Genomic DNA, 18934 nt, shown 5'->3' with positions numbered 1-18934 from the left:
GAAAGTCAAATTTTTTTATGTGCATTTGAAATACAAATGTTTACGTACATTGGATATATAATTCACTCGTATATTACCAATTTATAAATTAACGATTTCCTTAAATAATTATATTTTTTTCAAATGGCACTTATATTAATCAACAAAAATGTAGTACATAGTATATCAGTATATTATTATACAAAAACGACGAGAAAAATATCAGTGTTAGAGGTTAGAGTCTAATATATCATTATTAATAACGAGTGATCAAAATAGTGGCACAAATATTGGAGACTCGTTTACTCATTTGCACACATTTAAATAAATTTTTTTGACAACTCGTTTTGTGTACAAAATAGTGAAAAATGAAAACCAGCTTATACATAAGTACAATTTTAGACGTACAGAATGTGTTAAACAGGACCATATAATGATAGCACAAGCATGATAATTGTTTTCAATAGTGGTTTCCCATCAGTTTTTATCTATCTATGGTGCAATTTCAATAAAAAAAATTAAGGGTACTAGGCTATGTATTTTCTCGTTTTATTTTTTAATTAATTTCTTTAGAAGGAAGAAGTTTTGTTGAATAAACACGAACGGTATTTGAAGGTGCTAATTTTGAAATTGGGGGCGTTAATACCCTCTAAGCCACCTCTATTTGCCGTATTTGAACCTATGAATACAGAGTCAGATTAAGGATTTTACCGCCCATTGTCTGAAATAAATTTACTACCTAATTAACATATTGATATCTAACTCCTAAAAGTAAAGGACCCTTCACGCTCCATATTTTAAAAACGATCATTAATTAAATAAAAATATAAAATAAATACTTAATTTTAACATAGGTATTAATGAATTAAAACTACAAAAGCAAGCTTAAAAAAAGAAATATATACAAGTAAATATTGCTCGTATTTTTCACTGTTCAGAATATAATCGTACGCCTTGATTTTTTTTCGCTACAGTTTTCAATGTTGTCTTTTGATTACTGATTAGTAAATTCATGTTCAATACTTATTATGAAAATAGCGCATTTATTAGATCCTGTGACATCCGCGTAGATCAAAGATAATCTTTTATTATTTTCATGTAAGAAAAAAGGCGTTTAGCTGAACAACTATAGGTAGTCACATCAGTAGATGTATTTATTCTGAGTACTATTTCGTTATTGGGATACATTGAAATTCAGTTTTTTTCATGTAAAATTTGAAGATGTTTGCATGGGAATATTTTTTAACCAGTTGTATTATTTGGACATTTATTAATTCATTCATTTAAATCTATATTAGGTATCATGTGATAAGATTTTCAAGCTTGACAACAAAATCAAATTAGCTAACATAAATATTGTGATAGGTACGCTATATTCTTCTCTTGTTACGTTCAATCAATAAATGATTTAAAATAACTAAAAAGGTATTAATTTAAAATTTTTCTTTTCCAATTAAATCATTATTTCAAGTTTCATCGCGAAAAATAGATTTTGTTTTTTTGTCTTTATATTCTTTTAAGACAGATTTTTCAAGTGATTTTATTTCAAATTCATCAAAATGTTTGCGAGTAATTTGTAATTTGCTGAATTAATATAACCATATAACTCAATCACGAGATTACAATCTATATTATATTCAGCTCTTGGTTACTTCTCATTATCTGCATAATAGTCCTTATTACTAATATTATTAATAATAAACGAAACTATATAGAAATAAATATGGTGTAGATTGTCAAAACTTATTGGTTAACCTTGTCTATCACCCTAATAAATTTTTTTTTTTAAACATTGAATTTAAAAGGTACATCTTACCTACGACCTACGATATATATATATATATATATATATATATATATATATATATATATATATATATATATATATATGCTATATGCTATACCTATATGCTATAGGACTACTGGACTACATAATATTTTAATATATGATATTATATTATTGAATAATTTGACGCACAGGTTTTCAACTCTGAGAGTCTGAGAACGTAATAGTATTTTTATTATATTAAAGAAAACTAATTAGTAGTATTAATATGTATTATTACTACAACAACTGTACAATATAATAAATTATGGGATTATATATTCTCTACTTCATCTCTAGTAAAAACCATAAATATTTAGCTTAGGTATTAGCTTGGTAATTTTGGCATATTTACTGCAGACTGCAGCAGTTATGCATTGCAAGTTTCCACACCACCTTAGCTTATCAAACGATGACAATCTATGTCGTGTTTAATATCACATGAGGTATTGCAAAAGGCGCGTTTTTTTTAATGTGGTGTCCCCATGTAGGCCTATTCCACAAAGAGGAGACTGGGAGTTATCTGCCGGGCAACGATAATAAGAGAAACTGAGATACTGATTTATTATATTATTATATATTATTTTAGCCAACATAATAATGTAGGTTAATATGAATATAAAGACTTGTAAATTTAATAATTTATCTTTTCGCTAACCGCAATTCTCCCAATGTCCCCTGTACTGTATTAAATTCAAGACGAGGATATCGTCATCGGTAATCCTTAAAACGAGACTGACCCCAGATCAAAGAAAATAATTACAAAATAAATGTATTCTATATACAAAAAATAAATGAATAGTTGTTTACTGAATTTAATACAGCAGTATTATATTTCTACCTATACATAATTTAGATTATACATTAAATACAAAATGTAATAATAGTAGCTACTATTTTTTTTTATTTTTTTTTTTTATTGAGCATGTTTACATCGGCAATAAAGGCCATTAGTTACACTTATTTATACAGTAATTATATAATGTAATATGTATTGATATAATGGAGAGTTATTAATTTGGATAAAACATTTTTAGTAGCTACTATTATTGTATACTTTATCTAAATAATACTATACTACTTATAGCTAATTGTTGTAAATTACAGTTAATAATATTATTTCTGGGAAAAACAAACCAACAATAACAATAAACTCAAACAAATGAAACCATCTACTAAAAAATGGTTAAACCAATAATCAAATTCACACGACACGAGAAAATCATGGTTACCAGAGTACGCATTGGACAAACTAGGCTCACACATTCCTACTTAATGTGTAAGGAAACCGAACGCCTGAACACAGTCAAATATAAACACCATCTCAACCAAAGAACCATTCGGCCCCGGACAAGAAAAAAGAATATTCGAACTTCATCAAGATTGTTGTGTTTACATCGAATATATAGGACCACAGGTCCACGGATCAACGATAACTCCACACGACTAGTTAAAATTTAAAAAAAAGGAATGTTCAAAAGTTAAATAAATTAGTTAAATGTAATAACACGTATGTAATAATTGTAATCTAATAAACTATGTAATTATTTTAAGACTTAATAATAATAAAAATAAATAAATATTATTTCTAAAAATAAACAAATAAAACCAAACATATAGCTGACTACCACTATTATCACCGTCAACTGCTTTTCTTTAATTCTGCAAATCTTTACAACGATAGTAAGTTATATAATTTAAATTTTACTCACGCACCGTTTTTAATCCAGTGTACATTTTTTGAATATATATAACTATAGCTTGATTTGTATATTTATAAAACGCAATACATCTGAATTATAATCTTGTCATATTATTATATATTCTTGTATGTGAGAAATAATTCCCTACAATAACTGAATCAGAAAACATTAAAATACATTTTTATAATATACAATATTTAATATATTTATTATATATACCGTGTGATTCTTTTATCATTGAACACTCATTATTTCAAAAATTATTAATGTTTTTGAAAATATTATTTTACATAGTTTATAGTTGTTAAAAAACCAACGTTTTTATTAAAAAATTATATTTAATATATTTTTTAATATAATTTTTTAATAAAAACGTTGGTTTTTTAACAACTATAAACTATGTAAAATAATATTTTCAAAAACATAAATAATTTTGGAAATAATGAGTGTTCAATGATAAAAGAATCACCCGGTTATAATAATAAATAATAATCATATACCTATATATTATATAGGTATATGATTATTATTTATTTATTATTATTAATAATATATAAGTAGTACTGTATAATAATGTGAAAATTATGTACAATTAGTGTTTCTTACAGTTTCAAATATTATATAAAAATGTCAGAAATAAATTTAAATAAACGAAATCGAAACGACGAAAATGAGAAATGCTCTTTGTGCAATAGTATGTTTAGCAATATAGGTAATAGGGATAAACATATGCAAAAACCCCATGGTGTGGATAATAGAAATAGTGTCCGTTTGGTGAAATGTCCTTATGCGAAGCATACTTTAAAACTCTCACAAATGTATGTGAACATATTTCCAACGAACAAAATGTACAATTAATAAAAGAAACTACAGCGTTTGACTCTCTCCATGGTATTAATATTAATTTTGTAACTTATTAATAATTAATATTTTACATGGTTTACATGCTAGATTATTTTGTAATTTTCACATTATTATACAGTACTATAATAATTAATAATATAAGTTATTGATAAGATATTATGTTGATAGTAGGAATTGGGGCGGACGCGCATGCGCGTGCGGAACTCGGAACTAGCTGCAGTGATCCGCTCGTCAATTTTGATGGCATTTCCAATATTTCCATGTTAGTTGGTTTGGTCGGTTGATGGATTTGAATGCGTGAGTTTGGTAAATCATTGTAGAAGGGAATTTCAAGTATTTTCCTCGATCCGCTTCCTAGACGAACGTTATGTTAAAAATATTGTTAATTACTATTGTAGGTAGGTCGATATAATATGTATTATAATATTACTTTTTTTGAATTCCACTTTATTCCAGGATAATTTTTTATCTAATATGAAAATATGCTTGGTTAAAATATAATCAACACTCAATATATTTTATGAATATGAAAAACTAACCTTCTACAAAATTCAATCTTTGTTTTCTTATGATATTATTTGAGTTTTTATCTATTATTTTAATTCTTCTTCCGGACTTTGTGTTATAAGATTCGACCATTCCCCTATCATCCTATTAATACAAAAAGTTCTATCAATATTTAGTTGTATAAAATAAGTAATCTCATATATACCTACTACATTACACATTATAGTTTTTACTTTAAACAATATATTTACCTACCTATGAAGCTATCTTAAAATTAACGAATAACGAATCATATTATACATTTATATATCAGATTTAGATAGTCAAGAATTTTAATTTTAAGATACTATTCAAAAAGTACTATAAAGTATAAACTTTCTATTATAAACTAAAATCAATTGTTACCACGAATAATGGAGATGAAGACACTGGTCTTGTAATCTTTTCCACTATGGTCGATTCTGATGGCATAACTATTTCCACGTCGGTTGGCTTGGTCGGTTGATCTATTTGAATGCTTGAGTTTAGTAAATCCTGGTGAAATGGAATTGCAGGTGTATTTTCCGATTCGCTTCCTAAACGAACGTTATGTTAAAAATATTGTTAATTAATATTATAGGTAGGTCGATATAATATGTATTATAATATTACTTTTTATATATTCCACATTGTTGGTTACACCATCGTCCTATTAATAGAAAAGTTACTGTCAATAGTTAGTTTTACAAAAAAAGTAATCTCATATTGAAAATAAGAATAATGCAACCACCAATAATTAAATCATGTAATCGCCGGCTATTAAGATAGTCAAGAATTTTAATTTTTAGATACTATTCAAAAAGTACTATAAAGTATAAACTTTCAATTATAAACTATAAAATCAATTGTTACCACGAATGTTGGAGATGGAGACACTGGTCTTGTAATCTCTTCCACTATTGTCGATTCTGATGGCATAACTATTTCCACGTCGGTTGGCTTGGTCGGTTGATCGATTTGAATGCTTGAGTTTGTTAAATCACCATCTTTTAACAATTTCTTCTGCTTGGTTATATAATTATACAAAAATCCTACTGCACTAATAGCGCCAAATGCAAGACTTGCACAGATAATTCTTCTTGACATATTTTTTAATGCTATTTTCAAAGTAAACGCATGTATTGAAATGAACAATAATATTAACGTTTCAATTGAATCAAATAATGGCTCATTCGTTGTTATGTATTTAATATAATAATATATTTTGTCTCCAATCAGCGTTGCCCGGACAAAATTTTTTTTTTGTTTAAACGCATGAGTATTTATTATAAATAATGTACAATAACATTATTATTTTTTTTTTTTATTGATTCTTAGTTCGAGAACTATAACAATTATTCAGGTGGTGGGGACAAATATGAAAAGTGGAACTATCCAAAGTGGATCACTTTCTGTAATTAGGGATTAAAATACAATAATGTATCTTCCTCCTATGACAATTATATTCCATAATCTGTATGCCGTATCCAAAAGCAACTATGGATTTTCATCTTAAATCTTAAAATATTATTTCTTAAACGTTCAATAAATACATTGAATGTCACCTATCGAGGTTAAGATTGTTATGACTTATTATTATCAGTGGATTTGTAATTTTATGTTCCCTTATGTCTAAAATAATTTTTTTTTATTAGCTCAAAACATAGAAGTTATTAAAAATTAAAATTACACACACACACACACACATATATATATATATATATAATACAATAACATGTTATCCGCTTAATAATTGATACTTCTTTTCTTATAGAAGTTAAAGTCAGAATTATTATGATAATCAATATTTACTTTAAAAGTAAAGCCTGGACAAAAATAAAAATAAAAAAAAGCGGGTAAGTGGATGTCGCTCTGCTGTACATTAGGTGGTGTAGTGGACGTTTGACTAGGGTAGGTTAGATTTGAATGCAATGATAGGTATCATTGTACACGAAAAACCATTCCGAACGGAGATGATTTGTCAGTCTAGGATATATTATATTTAAATATTGTCCTATATTCTATTTGAAACAAATATTTTATTTTTCAATTAGGACGCATTTTGCTTAAGGTATGGTTAATCAATTTTTCCAAAAACATTGCATGTAGTTATCATAATTCATAATACCTTATATTATCATAGATATACATATACCGATATACCTGGTTTGAGGATAATTCGTTATGGTTACGCGATTTCATAAAAAATTAAAACCCAAACGCTCAAAACATTTTTCCTAAAATGACGCTTCGAGTTTCACTATAGCTACTTGAAGGAAAACTTAGTGTTGTATTTTTAATCCTTAGTTATAAACACAAAAAATTTTATGATTTTTAAACTTAAAAATTTTCGCGTTTACGACAGATTTCGTAAACATTTGAGCTATAAGCGCTTATAAAAAAAAATTGTAACTAACGATTTTTAATTTCTTTTAGCCACAATAATAACAACTCATAAAGAACCTTGTATTAAGTTTTCAAGTTTTTTTGGACATCCGAAATTTTTTTACCGACACTTCAAAAATAAATGCTCATAAGAATCGAAAATTTCAGTGTTATATAAATAAATCAAAAAAATTAAATTAAACTACATATAGATAACACTAACATAAACGTTTGGTGAAAATTTCAAGTATTTCAAGTAATTCGTTTTTGAATTAGGTACAACCATATAAAAAATCGATTTGGTCGAAACTGGTTTTGCGTAAAAATTCCCGTTTTTCTATCATTTTTTTTTTGTTTTTCTCGAGTTTTTTGAAAATGTTTACATTTGATTTCTATAATACACCAAGGATATTCACTTTTACATCAGAAACCACCCCCAAAGTTTGAAATTGAAGCATTATGTCGACTAGTTGTGCTGTACACAGACTCAAAAAAAAACACACACACATCATTGTAAAATCAATACATTCATCACTCTGTTCAGAATCTAAAAAAAAGATATGATCTTGTATTCATTTATTTTTAATTAATGTTTACCTTTGTGTTCAGTTCAATTAGTTTTAAATTTTATTGACCTGTTATTTGCATATTCAATGATAACAACATAATCCAAGATTTCCAACGGTTTTATTTGAAGCTTTAATTGAAAATCTTAATAAAACAATTAAAATAATAAAACAAAACGTATACACTTGAGATTTTTTATTTTAATTGCATTTTAGGTATTAGTCTTAAATATAAAATATAACAGTTACGTAAATGCATGATTTATATATAATTAATTTATTTGTGACTTTTGTATTAAGGCTCCGTAAAGTTATGCAAGCTCTAATTATCTTTAATTTTTCAAATAAAACACATGCAATATCTCTATAGATCTTAGCTCGTTAGACTGAGATTAATTGATCATTTGCTCCTGATCCATTTATTACTACATGACTATATTGCTAAATATTTAACCAAATCATTAACCATTGATATCAGATTTTAAAAAACATGAATTTTTTAACAAGTATTACATTATTCAATAGGCTGATGTCAACTTTCATTATTCAAGAATTTAAAATTTATTTCGTCAGTAAAATCTTAAGTTGTTCTCTTTGAATAGTTTTAGTTGCATTAACTATTAATATTTTTCATCATATCAATTAATTTTTATAGTATTTTTTTATACCTTCATTTACCTACCAAACTGATAATTAACATAAACACTTGATTTTTAAAGTGCATACCATAACAATATTTCGTTTTTAATCGTATCAATTACTATTATATTTTTTAAGATGTAAATTTATAATAATTAAGTTTAATGAGATGTAGTCGTAAAAATAAATGACATGAGAGATTACATTAGATTACCCTTAACAATTTTTATCGGTACCTACCCAGCATATTAAGATGTTGTTATTAACTCAGAGTTAATAAATACATTTTTCAGAAAAAGGCTAATTTCAGCGATTCTTACTCTGAATTAAATAGACTTTTTGTACAACAATTAACCTTAATATTTAGATTATAAATGTATAATATATTTTATAGATTATATACATATATATGATATAGACAGAATTATTTTTTTAAATATTTTTTAAAATTTATTTTAAATTATTGCATTGCAATAATAAAAGTTGTATAATACTATATTATGAATTCGTGAAAAATACTATGTAATTATATGCATATTTAAATAAGTTTTAAGTAGATGATTAATTTAACGAACATACAAATAATAACAATGGATGTTCAATTCAAAGTTCAACTATATAGTGTTTGCGAAGAAATAAATATGTTCAAGGTACTAATGACTATTTCATTAAGTTTTGACAATTTATTTTGAGTATATATTTAGAATAATACTTATTTTTTCAAACTACTTTTCTTTCCAGATAATAATAACTTATATTCTTATCACATTAATATTATAGAATGCAATTGATATCACGTGTTATCAATTAATAAATTATGTTTCTAACTTCCTAAGTTTGTATGCATCATACAATAAGGAGCGCATTCGACTAAATATTTTTTAATATAATATACCTAATATCTCTAGGTATAGACAGCGCAAGCTAGAAATATCTTATTGTGAAAAAAAAATAATAATAAATAAATAAATATAATGTACTTATATACTTATTTAATAAGTAAGTATAGATATCGCAACGGTAACGTACGTCACTATTCAGCAGTCAGCACTCACTATTGAGTATTGAGTAAAGTCGCGTCAAAAAAATTTCAGTAAGAATTAAAATGGATAGAATTAACTCAATTAACAGGTAAAACAGTGTAAGACACTTAAGCACGTCTTGACTACGAGTTGTTAGTTTGTTACAGTCTTGCGGAATACAGACAAACAGTCCAAACAGATTTGATATAATATCATTTAATTGCCGAGTGGTACCACGACACCACGGCTTCTATCTAAAGTCGTGCACGACACTACGACAGCTGTGTTTAATCAGTTTAAATTATCAACCTTCGGTGAATACACACGTTTAAAATATACACGAACAACTATGTGTTTTTCGTATTTAAAAATAAATTATCCATACCAAACACGATTTAAGATATACAGGTTGCCCATCGGCATATGATAAGGTGAGAACCAAATTGAGTTCTTCATGGTGCTGGAAATTACAGTAAGCGCTCCTTGTGAGAGAAAAGTTAACTACCGTATCGCTGCCGATTGCCTGCTGAATTTTAAATTTTCTATTTTCAGTTTTGTGTAATAAATATTAATTACAAAAGAATTATTATTCTTTTAACTAATTTAATTTTACAATTTTATATTATTTTCCAAACATTTAAGATTTTATTGAAGTCTGCTTTCAAGCTATACAAGTATAACAGTAATAATATATTATAAATTATAATATAAGTTATATAGATTTTATTATTTTATTATAATTATCAAGTTATAATATAATACAACCAATATATTTATTTATGAACTAATTAATTTATACAATTTTTACATTTAGGTACTAGCTACTTATTACCTTTTTAATCATGATTTAACTAATTTTGACAACTTTTTTTTAGTTCGGCACTGTTTTTTATTTGCTTGATTTTGCATAAAGGTGTATTGCCTCATGCGCATTGTAATATAGTAAGAAACTATATTGGTTAACATTTCTTTTTGATGTTCACGAATACTGCAATTGAATTTAATATTTAAATTTCTTGTGAAAAACTCATTACAGGTATTTTCAAAGACATCATTTGAACTTGCATTTAAAGCAAAACATTCTTCAAGTTGCTTTATAATTTTATACAAGTTGCTGTCTGGGTAAGTAAGATATCCCTTTGTTTTAGCTTGTACTAAATCAGCTTCTTTACCAATTTGACCTTCTGATGTGTTTAAACATTTTAAACTTTCAATGCACATATCACATTTAGTTTTCTTTACTAATCTCCTAGCAATATATCTATTAAGACAATTCATTTTAGAAATCAGGTATAGTTAACTATTTTATTAAAAATATTATCATTGTATATTTGAATTACCCAGCCAAAAAATAAACAATGCAATCAAACACTGTGGAATCTGCATAATTGTGGTCTAAAAGAAAATCATCTAAATCCCAACATTCATCCTGTATTATTTTATCGATCCTTTCCTTTAACTTATTAATTTTATTTTGTCTCTTGGGAGCATTAGATGGTTCATTCATAATTTCTTTAAGATCTTGTATAGATATAATAGGAATAGCTTCTAAAATAAAAAAAATGTTTAATTTATTTTATGGTTATAGATTATTTGGATATTAACCTTCATTCACAGTACAGTTTCCAGTCTTTGGTGGCTTTACAACTGAGTAAACAGACAACATTCGATATAACTGAAGAAAAGTAGGTGTTGTCGAGTGATCATTTGGACCTGCTACTTGCCTTATAATCCCGAAAAATTTCTAAAAATTGATACGTAGGTAGGTATATTAAAAATAATAATTGTTTTTTAATTATATTGTACCTCTAAAGAGTCTTGATTAAACTTAGCAGTTAACACATACGAGAAACCACATTCTTCCAAAAGATATTCTACTAAATCAATAGTAGACTTAACAGTTATTTTAAGCCCATCAAATATCGACTGTGTTAAAAAATGACATTCTTTAATTGAACCATTAGACAGATTTGTTTCCCATTCATTTAACCAATTCAAGGATTCATGTAATACCTAGTTTATAAGTAAATTTTTATAATAATTGTTAAATAATATTTAAACATACAAACATTTAAAAACCAATTGTCTACAATAAATACAAATAATACATTCATGCAATAAAAAAAAATCTTTGTACCTACTTCCATATTCTATAAACATATTATGTACACATATACCAAACACAAGCACACAGTACACATAAAAAACCTGTATATCAGAGCTATTTTTACTTATTCCTTCTTTTGGATATCTCCTATTTAATGCGTCAAATAAATCATTCATTTTAATAGTAAATTTAACAGTTTCTTCTGAATCCTTAAAGCAGTCATATTTTTTTTGCTTATAAAAATTTATAGCTATAGCCATTGATCTACTAAATATCTAAAATTATAATAATAAAATAAAATGTGTATCATGAGACATGAATAAATGGTAAACAACTTAAAAAAATCTACTTCTTACATGCGCTGCATATTTAACTTTCATTTTTGATAAATTTGTCAGCTCAAAATGTTGTGGGGTTAATTTGGGACAAACTTTAGTGAGACTGTTACCTTCAATAGAATAAACATTTGTATACAATTTCCAACTAATTGGAGGTTTAGTGGAATCAATCTAAAAACATTTTATTGATTTAGGTAGGTAATTATGAGTTCATAGTTGATTATGATTTAGTATTGTAGCATACACCAAACCTTTAATTCTTTTTTGGTATACAACCGATTTCGGACAGTTTTTAATAGGTGTGGTGCATCTGAAAAAAATAATACTTTTCTACCCTGGTCAAATGGATTGATAAAATAATTTTTGAAATTATTTTTTTTTGCAGATATCTATGGAAAAATATCAATATAATTATTGAATTTTTATCTTAAAAATCACAATCAATTTCATGAACAATGTTTTCATTGCTTACAGTTTTAACTTGAGTTTACCTACCCCTAACATATTCCACATTGTTCTATTAGTGGAAGCACCATTGCTAGTAATTCCCAAAACTTTTCCCCCTGTATCTTCCATTAATAAAATTGCTTTTACAATTAATTTTGACAATTCCGCGCCTGAATAGAAATGTATTGTTTTAAAATTGTACTGTATTATTATTAATCATGGCTATTATACTACCTTTAATTGGACCATGGGAAGCAAAAACAGCTATTGGTTGCACCATATTTTCACCAAGACTTTGCCACATCATAACTAAGGCATGATTAGCTTTGAGATTACTTTTTTTTTTTGATAAATTTTCATCCCCAAAATCTTCAAGTCCTGAGTAAGTTAGAGTTTGTGTGTTTACATTTAAACTTTCTCTCAAAAACATTTCATCAATTAAAATAACCCCTTTTCTTTCAAATTCTGTTTTTTTTTTAAATTTCTTTTTAGGAGCTTAAATAAGTTAGAATCAAAACCACATCCTATTTTAATTGAAAGCAAATACTTTCTGATAGTATTCACACATGGGGTGGGAGAATATTTTGATTGTGTAAAAATAAATACCCACTAGGTGATCTGCAAAAAAGAAAACAACATTATAATTTCTGAATAGAAACTGTTTAACATAGTTGTTAATTTTTTTTAGTAAACCTTATTTGAAAAAGCAAACACAGTAACATCCAGTTTTCACTGTATCTTCGATTCTTGGGGTTTTTAACCTTTGATGCTTTAAATATTTCATGAATTAAATCAATTTGAACTTTTGGGATATTAGCTTCCTCCAACACTTTTTGTATATTTGTATCAGAAATATTTTTCATTTTGTTCTTAATTAGATTTAAATCTTCTAATATTTTTTTTATTTTAATTGATGCTCTAGACAATTTCTATTTAACAATTTTCTTAACTTTTTGTAAACTTTTAAATTTTTTCTTTTTATTTGGCGAAAAGTAAACTTTAGTAGAATTTCTAGACTTTTTATTTCTAATACAGTACCAGAGCCTTTTGCACCATATACAAATATTACTATAAATCCATTAAATTAAATTAACATATTAATTTTGTTTTATTATTATTAATTGTAATAATCTGTATTGTATCTAATGATTCTAATGGTATTATAATGTTTAAAATAATTTATATTTTACATTATAATTATACACTTATAATAGCTATTTGATTGTGTATTATATTTGTTTTAGTTACCTTTCACTTTTTTCATCAAGCATTCTTGTGCAATTTTTATTCATTTTTATCAACCTCCATTGACCAAAAGATTCAATAAATTGTTAACCAAATTTAGATTTATTTTCAGTGTGCTTACTGGTAAAAATTAATCCTTCACATACTCGTACTTTATCAAGTGATGATATAACTTTTTCTAAGTCTGAAATATTCTGTGGCTTATAATTGAAAGAAAAACCTATGTTACCAATATTTATTTCATGGCCATAAATATGAATAAAACTACTTGAATCTAATGCAAATAACAAAATTAAGTTTATTTTAGGCCATTTTTTAATATTTAAACATAGAATAAATGAAGTAATAATATATTTTATTGCTATGTGCTTATACCTTCAGTTAAAACCATTTGCTTTTTTATAGTTCTTAAAAAGTTATCTCTAATAGAACCTAGTTGATGAAATCCAATAACAATTTTGTTATTTGTTCTAGATGAATAGTCAATATCGGAATACCATTTTTCTGGCAACTCGATTAATTTTAAATTGTTTAAACAGTTCATAAATAGTTCTGACTTATTATTGTGTTCTGTGACCAATATATTTTTTTTGTCAATACATTTTTTATAATAACAGTGATCTTGTTGTATATTAAATGTTAACTCAGAAATCTAAATATAAAACCAATCAATATTTATTTTTATACTAAAATACTATCATAAGCAATTAAATTATCAAATAATAATCAACCTTTCTTTTTTTGGATAAATTAGCTGGTGTAGTGTTTTTATTAGCATCAGTTTCTACTGGAGTTAAATTTAAACAATCTGACATCATGTCACAATCATTAGCTAGACTTTCATCAGTATTACTGTTAATGGGGTTCTAAATAAGGAAGTAATTTTATACTTATATTTGTAAAAAAATTTGATACATTTGCTAACATAATTCTAAAGTAAAAATTATACCAGGTCTAGTGTTGATGAACTACTAAATCTGCTTTCCACTACAGAAATTGCCATGGGAATTGCTCCATCTCAAAGTTTAGCTTTTTTCAAACATATCTTATTGTAAAAATATTAATTAATTTACATTATACTATTTATTTATTAACTACCAAAGTTATTTTTTAATTTAAGGCTTAGGTTATGATACATACCACATATTTATTAAGTCCAGTACCAGATACCCAAGTCCTAATAATATCCTCTTCCTTGAAATGCTTTTGGCAAATGCAAAAATTTGCTTTTAATTTCATACCTAGAGCATTTTCCCACAAATCTAATGAAGCTTTGGGTATACCAAAAGTACTACTTTTGTATTATGTTTTACAAAAAGGAATGCAGCACTTCATTTTATTATTTTTTTCCTATTTGAATAAATATGTTTGTATAGTTTTAAGATATCAAATCTCAACTTTAGTGAAAATATTAAATAATACCATGCGTTATACTATACAAAATAACAAAGTTTTGTTTGCGATTGCGACTAAGTAGTAGTAGTAAGTACTTAAAGTATATTTATATGTATCCTAAATCGTGGAATATAATCTATAATTCCAATATTCCATACCCATTACCCTACCCATATGGCCATATAGTGATGGCCATAAATTCAAATTATTAAATGTTAAGTGTGATAAACTGATAATTAGTTCGAGATTTAAATTATTGTGATACTAAAGGGCGCTAGCGTCGTTTTCCACTGCTGTGAGTCAATCTCATCTTCATACTTTAATCATTTCGGTATAGGTCGATGGGAATGGGAAACCTGTATATCTTAAATCGTGAAACCAAATATTTAGAGGGGAACGGGGAACAGTGAACACTGAACACTGAAGACTGAACGTCTGGACTGAATTAGACGTTAAAAACCCAATAATTATTATTATCAAAATATTATCAATTATCTTTACAGTAGTAGCAGAGACGATTAAGGGGATGGAAAAACAATGAAATGTGATTGTGGATTTCCTGTTTTTATCCAATACACACTTTACGCAATTAGACCAGTTAGTACTTACGCACTCAGTATAAAATTTATACTGGCTATTTAAATAGCCAATGTCTTATTATTTTGTGTATCTACCTACGTAAAATATTTTCAACCGAGGTAGCTACCGATTGATTCTGTACCATTAAGGGATAAGGATTAAGAATAGGTACCATGAAAATAGATTTGAATATTTGTCAGCTATTTGAGATGAACGTAGTTATCCATATTTTTGATCCTAAAATTTTAGAAAACCAAAAACTGTAGTATTTTATTGGAAAAAATTATTCACTCTTTGAAAAATAGGAATCTCTAAGTACTAGGTTTATAACAGTTTAGTGTACCTCATATACTTGGCAGTCGGTCAAAAAGTCCATTTTGCAAAAAGTTGAATAAAAATTCCTGATTCATATTTTTATTGCCAGACAAATAGTCGGAGCACATTTTTCTTTCATACACCAAGTCCAAATCCCAAAACATAAAATATTCTATTACATTTTCATCTATAATAATTATATTATATATAGGTATTGCATGCGTATTACTAATGAATGTAATCAATAGGGAGCTGGCTACCAATTTTTTATTAAATTGTTGTACTTTTTTTAACGAAATCGTGTACACATAAAAATATTTGGAGGGGCTGAGTTTTAATTTTACTTTTTCATACTTATCAGACCCTAAAATATCCAAAGTTTCGTACTACACACAAAGTCCCAAATCAGTCAAATTTAAATTATACATAATTACCCATAGCTATTGACAAATGACAATACACAAATAAATTCATATGATATTAAAATAGTAAATATAATGGGTTTCTGCTGCAAATTTTTTTTAATTTTATAATTGAGTCATAATATAAAGGGGCGATTGTAAACTGCACCAGAATATCGGTCGAGATAAAAAGGTAATAATAGGTCTATGGTAAACTCCGCCAGTTTTTTTTTCTTATCTATAATGGGTATATGTAAACTCCGCCAGTTTTTTTTTTTACCTGGTCAGTGCGACAGCTCTCGCATTGCCACGTGCCTTCTCACATTAAATACGTTTACATCTATTGTGATGATATATGTCAAAATTGATAAAATATTGTCAAGGTTAGAGCGATTCAAATTATTAATAGTTTTATCTTCATATTATCTGAAATCAGGATTTCCAATGATGATATCGGCTGTAGGCTCATAATGTGAACGATATGATATTATATTATATTATATTATTTTTTTTTTTAAATATATCATATTGATTTTATACTACTATTTGATTTTCTTCACTGGCGGAGTTTACATGAACTCAATTTTACCTGATTTTTTTCAGTGGCGGAGTTTACATGAACCCAATTTTACCTGTTTTTTTTTTCTGGCGGAGTTTACAGTAAAAAAAGGTACTTGTGGCGGAGTTTACATGCGCCCATATAAAGTGATAGTAACATTTATGCAATTTAGGGCAACAATTAAATTTATTTTTAAGACTTACCATTATATTTCTAATAAGACGACGAAAATAAGAATTTACCTATAATAATATGAAAATAAGTAATTGAATATTATTTTATTATGCTTTTTTGCTTTAACCGTATTATTGATATAGTCTTACATTATATATTTAAATTATATTGTATTTGAGCGTTCACGGGCGTTTAAATAAATAAATAAATAATGGTGAAAAATTATACACCATATAGATTTTTATTGAATTAAAAAAAAAATGTATTTTGGAGAAAAAACCACTTTATATTATACTTTGAAATAAATAAAAAATAGTTTTTAATATTTTTTTAAATTTTGTTGCTATGGGTAACTAAAGTGTTCGAAATAAATATTGATCAGTAATCTTCATTTCACAAATGTTATTTGTAATTGTCTCATTCAGTTCTGAAGTTTAAAAAAGACTTAATTATATTGTTGCGATCGTATTAATTCATACGTAAATTCAAAATATATTTTCATTATATTTCACTCGTACATATTACAATACTCGTATTATCAGTTTTTCTAACATGTATAATATTGATGAAGAAACGTCGTCCGGTCCAATCGTGTTGTCCAATAATTTTGTTAATAAAACATATGGCCCAGCGGACAATAGCACATTGGTAGGTCATGATGATTTCGGAGATCATCAAAACCCTAATTCGAAGCACTGCCACATTGCCGTTCACAATTCAAATTCTGATGGAGATAAACAAGATTCATCGCGGACTGAAAAGTTAATTCTACAAATAGATATTCAAATCAGTGGCTCAGCGGGAACTCCTAACCCGACAATACAATTCGATTCCGAGGGTGAAGTAATAGGTCCGAACACCATATTGGCTAAGGCTGAGAAAGTTTCGTCGTGGAAAAAAACGAAGCGTTTTATCCGGCACTTATTTTGTTATGCCGGGCCCACGATGAAGCGTTCTGGTTCCGGAGACCTCGGCGTACAGGCTGTAGCAGAACCCGTGATTAGTGAAATCGATACCGGTTCCTGTGTGGATGACGGCCACCAACCGATGTTAATGGCCATCCCTGCACAGTCCACTAACTACGAGGTTATGATCCAGCGAACGGACGTGCCGCACGCCAATCAAATCGATGCAGGCCCGGCTGCCCCGGAGACACTGATGGATTCTACATTGGACTGTATACTCGTGAGTTTTTTAATTTTTTTAATCTATCTAAATCGAATTCATCGAATTTACACACATTGACGCTTTACGCGGAAGCGATCATCACAAACCAACAACAGCATAATATTGTATAGTTATCTTTATTACAGTCTGAACAGCGCTATACACCAACATCACCACCACCACCACCTTCCAAGAAACGGCCGAACTGTTGGAATGCGACCAGCAACCGTTCAGCAGGGCAACCAACACGGACGCGGCCACCAACACAACATTGCAGTCGGAACTGGTGCAGCAGATGACGCCATCAGAACTACAGTCAGACCCAGCGCTGTGGGCCGCTTACAAACGGGGTTGGGAAGACCGGATGTCCTTCAAAACAGCAATAATAAATTAGGTTACAAAATTTACAACAACACCGCTTGCAGGAGAAACGGGCACCACCCACATCCGAAACAACTACCTCCCCAGCCAACACCCGATCTACATCAGCAGTAGGCGATGAGCCCAACCCTCCCGGATTCCGTTGTAACGGAGGTAATATTACATGCACGGATCTCTAGCAACCGGAACCACGGGCCAACCGACGACCGACCACCACCCCTACGCCGTACCTGTCGGTATTGAGATATATCCGGAAGAGGATTACGGAGTGATGATTTTTTAAACTGTATGCATAGGTTTTGGTTATACATTTCTCAT

The 18934-nt window shown here is 27.7% G+C and overlaps 2 protein-coding genes and 1 long non-coding RNA gene across 3 annotated transcripts; 1 reads left to right on the top strand and 2 right to left on the bottom strand.

The window, feature by feature from the left end:
• Window positions 1-4104: 4104 nt before the first annotated feature.
• LOC149056314 (uncharacterized) lies at window positions 4105-5017 on the bottom strand. Its single transcript, XM_089227395.1, has 3 exons — window positions 4911-5017; window positions 4802-4840; window positions 4105-4725 (listed from the first exon to the last, which is right to left on the bottom strand). The coding sequence occupies exons 1-3, from the start codon at window positions 5008-5010 to the stop codon at window positions 4514-4516; spliced, it is 351 nt and encodes a 116-aa protein (XP_089083521.1). The 5' UTR covers window positions 5011-5017; the 3' UTR covers window positions 4105-4513.
• A 321-nt stretch (window positions 5018-5338) lies between these two features.
• On the bottom strand, window positions 5339-9761 carry LOC149056313 (uncharacterized). Its single transcript, XR_016191658.1, has 3 exons — window positions 9516-9761; window positions 5530-5566; window positions 5339-5453 (listed from the first exon to the last, which is right to left on the bottom strand). It is a non-coding gene; the product is annotated as an uncharacterized LOC149056313 (long non-coding RNA).
• An 8181-nt stretch (window positions 9762-17942) lies between these two features.
• LOC149056312 (uncharacterized) lies at window positions 17943-18586 on the top strand. The gene is made up of 2 exons (XM_089227904.1): window positions 17943-18253; window positions 18382-18586. Exons 1-2 carry the CDS (start codon window positions 18014-18016, stop codon window positions 18532-18534), a joined length of 393 nt encoding a protein of 130 aa, XP_089084030.1. The 5' UTR covers window positions 17943-18013; the 3' UTR covers window positions 18535-18586.
• The last annotated feature ends 348 nt before the right edge of the window (window positions 18587-18934 follow it).

The sequence above is a fragment of the Diuraphis noxia genome, unplaced genomic scaffold, assembly GCF_037042655.1.
Source record: "Diuraphis noxia isolate RWA-SAM2 unplaced genomic scaffold, SU_Dnox_SAM2 contig0004, whole genome shotgun sequence".
NCBI classification, from domain to species: domain Eukaryota; kingdom Metazoa; phylum Arthropoda; class Insecta; order Hemiptera; family Aphididae; genus Diuraphis; species Diuraphis noxia.
Note: the sequence above shows the minus strand (reverse complement) of the source record. Positions and strands in the feature narration are given on the sequence as shown.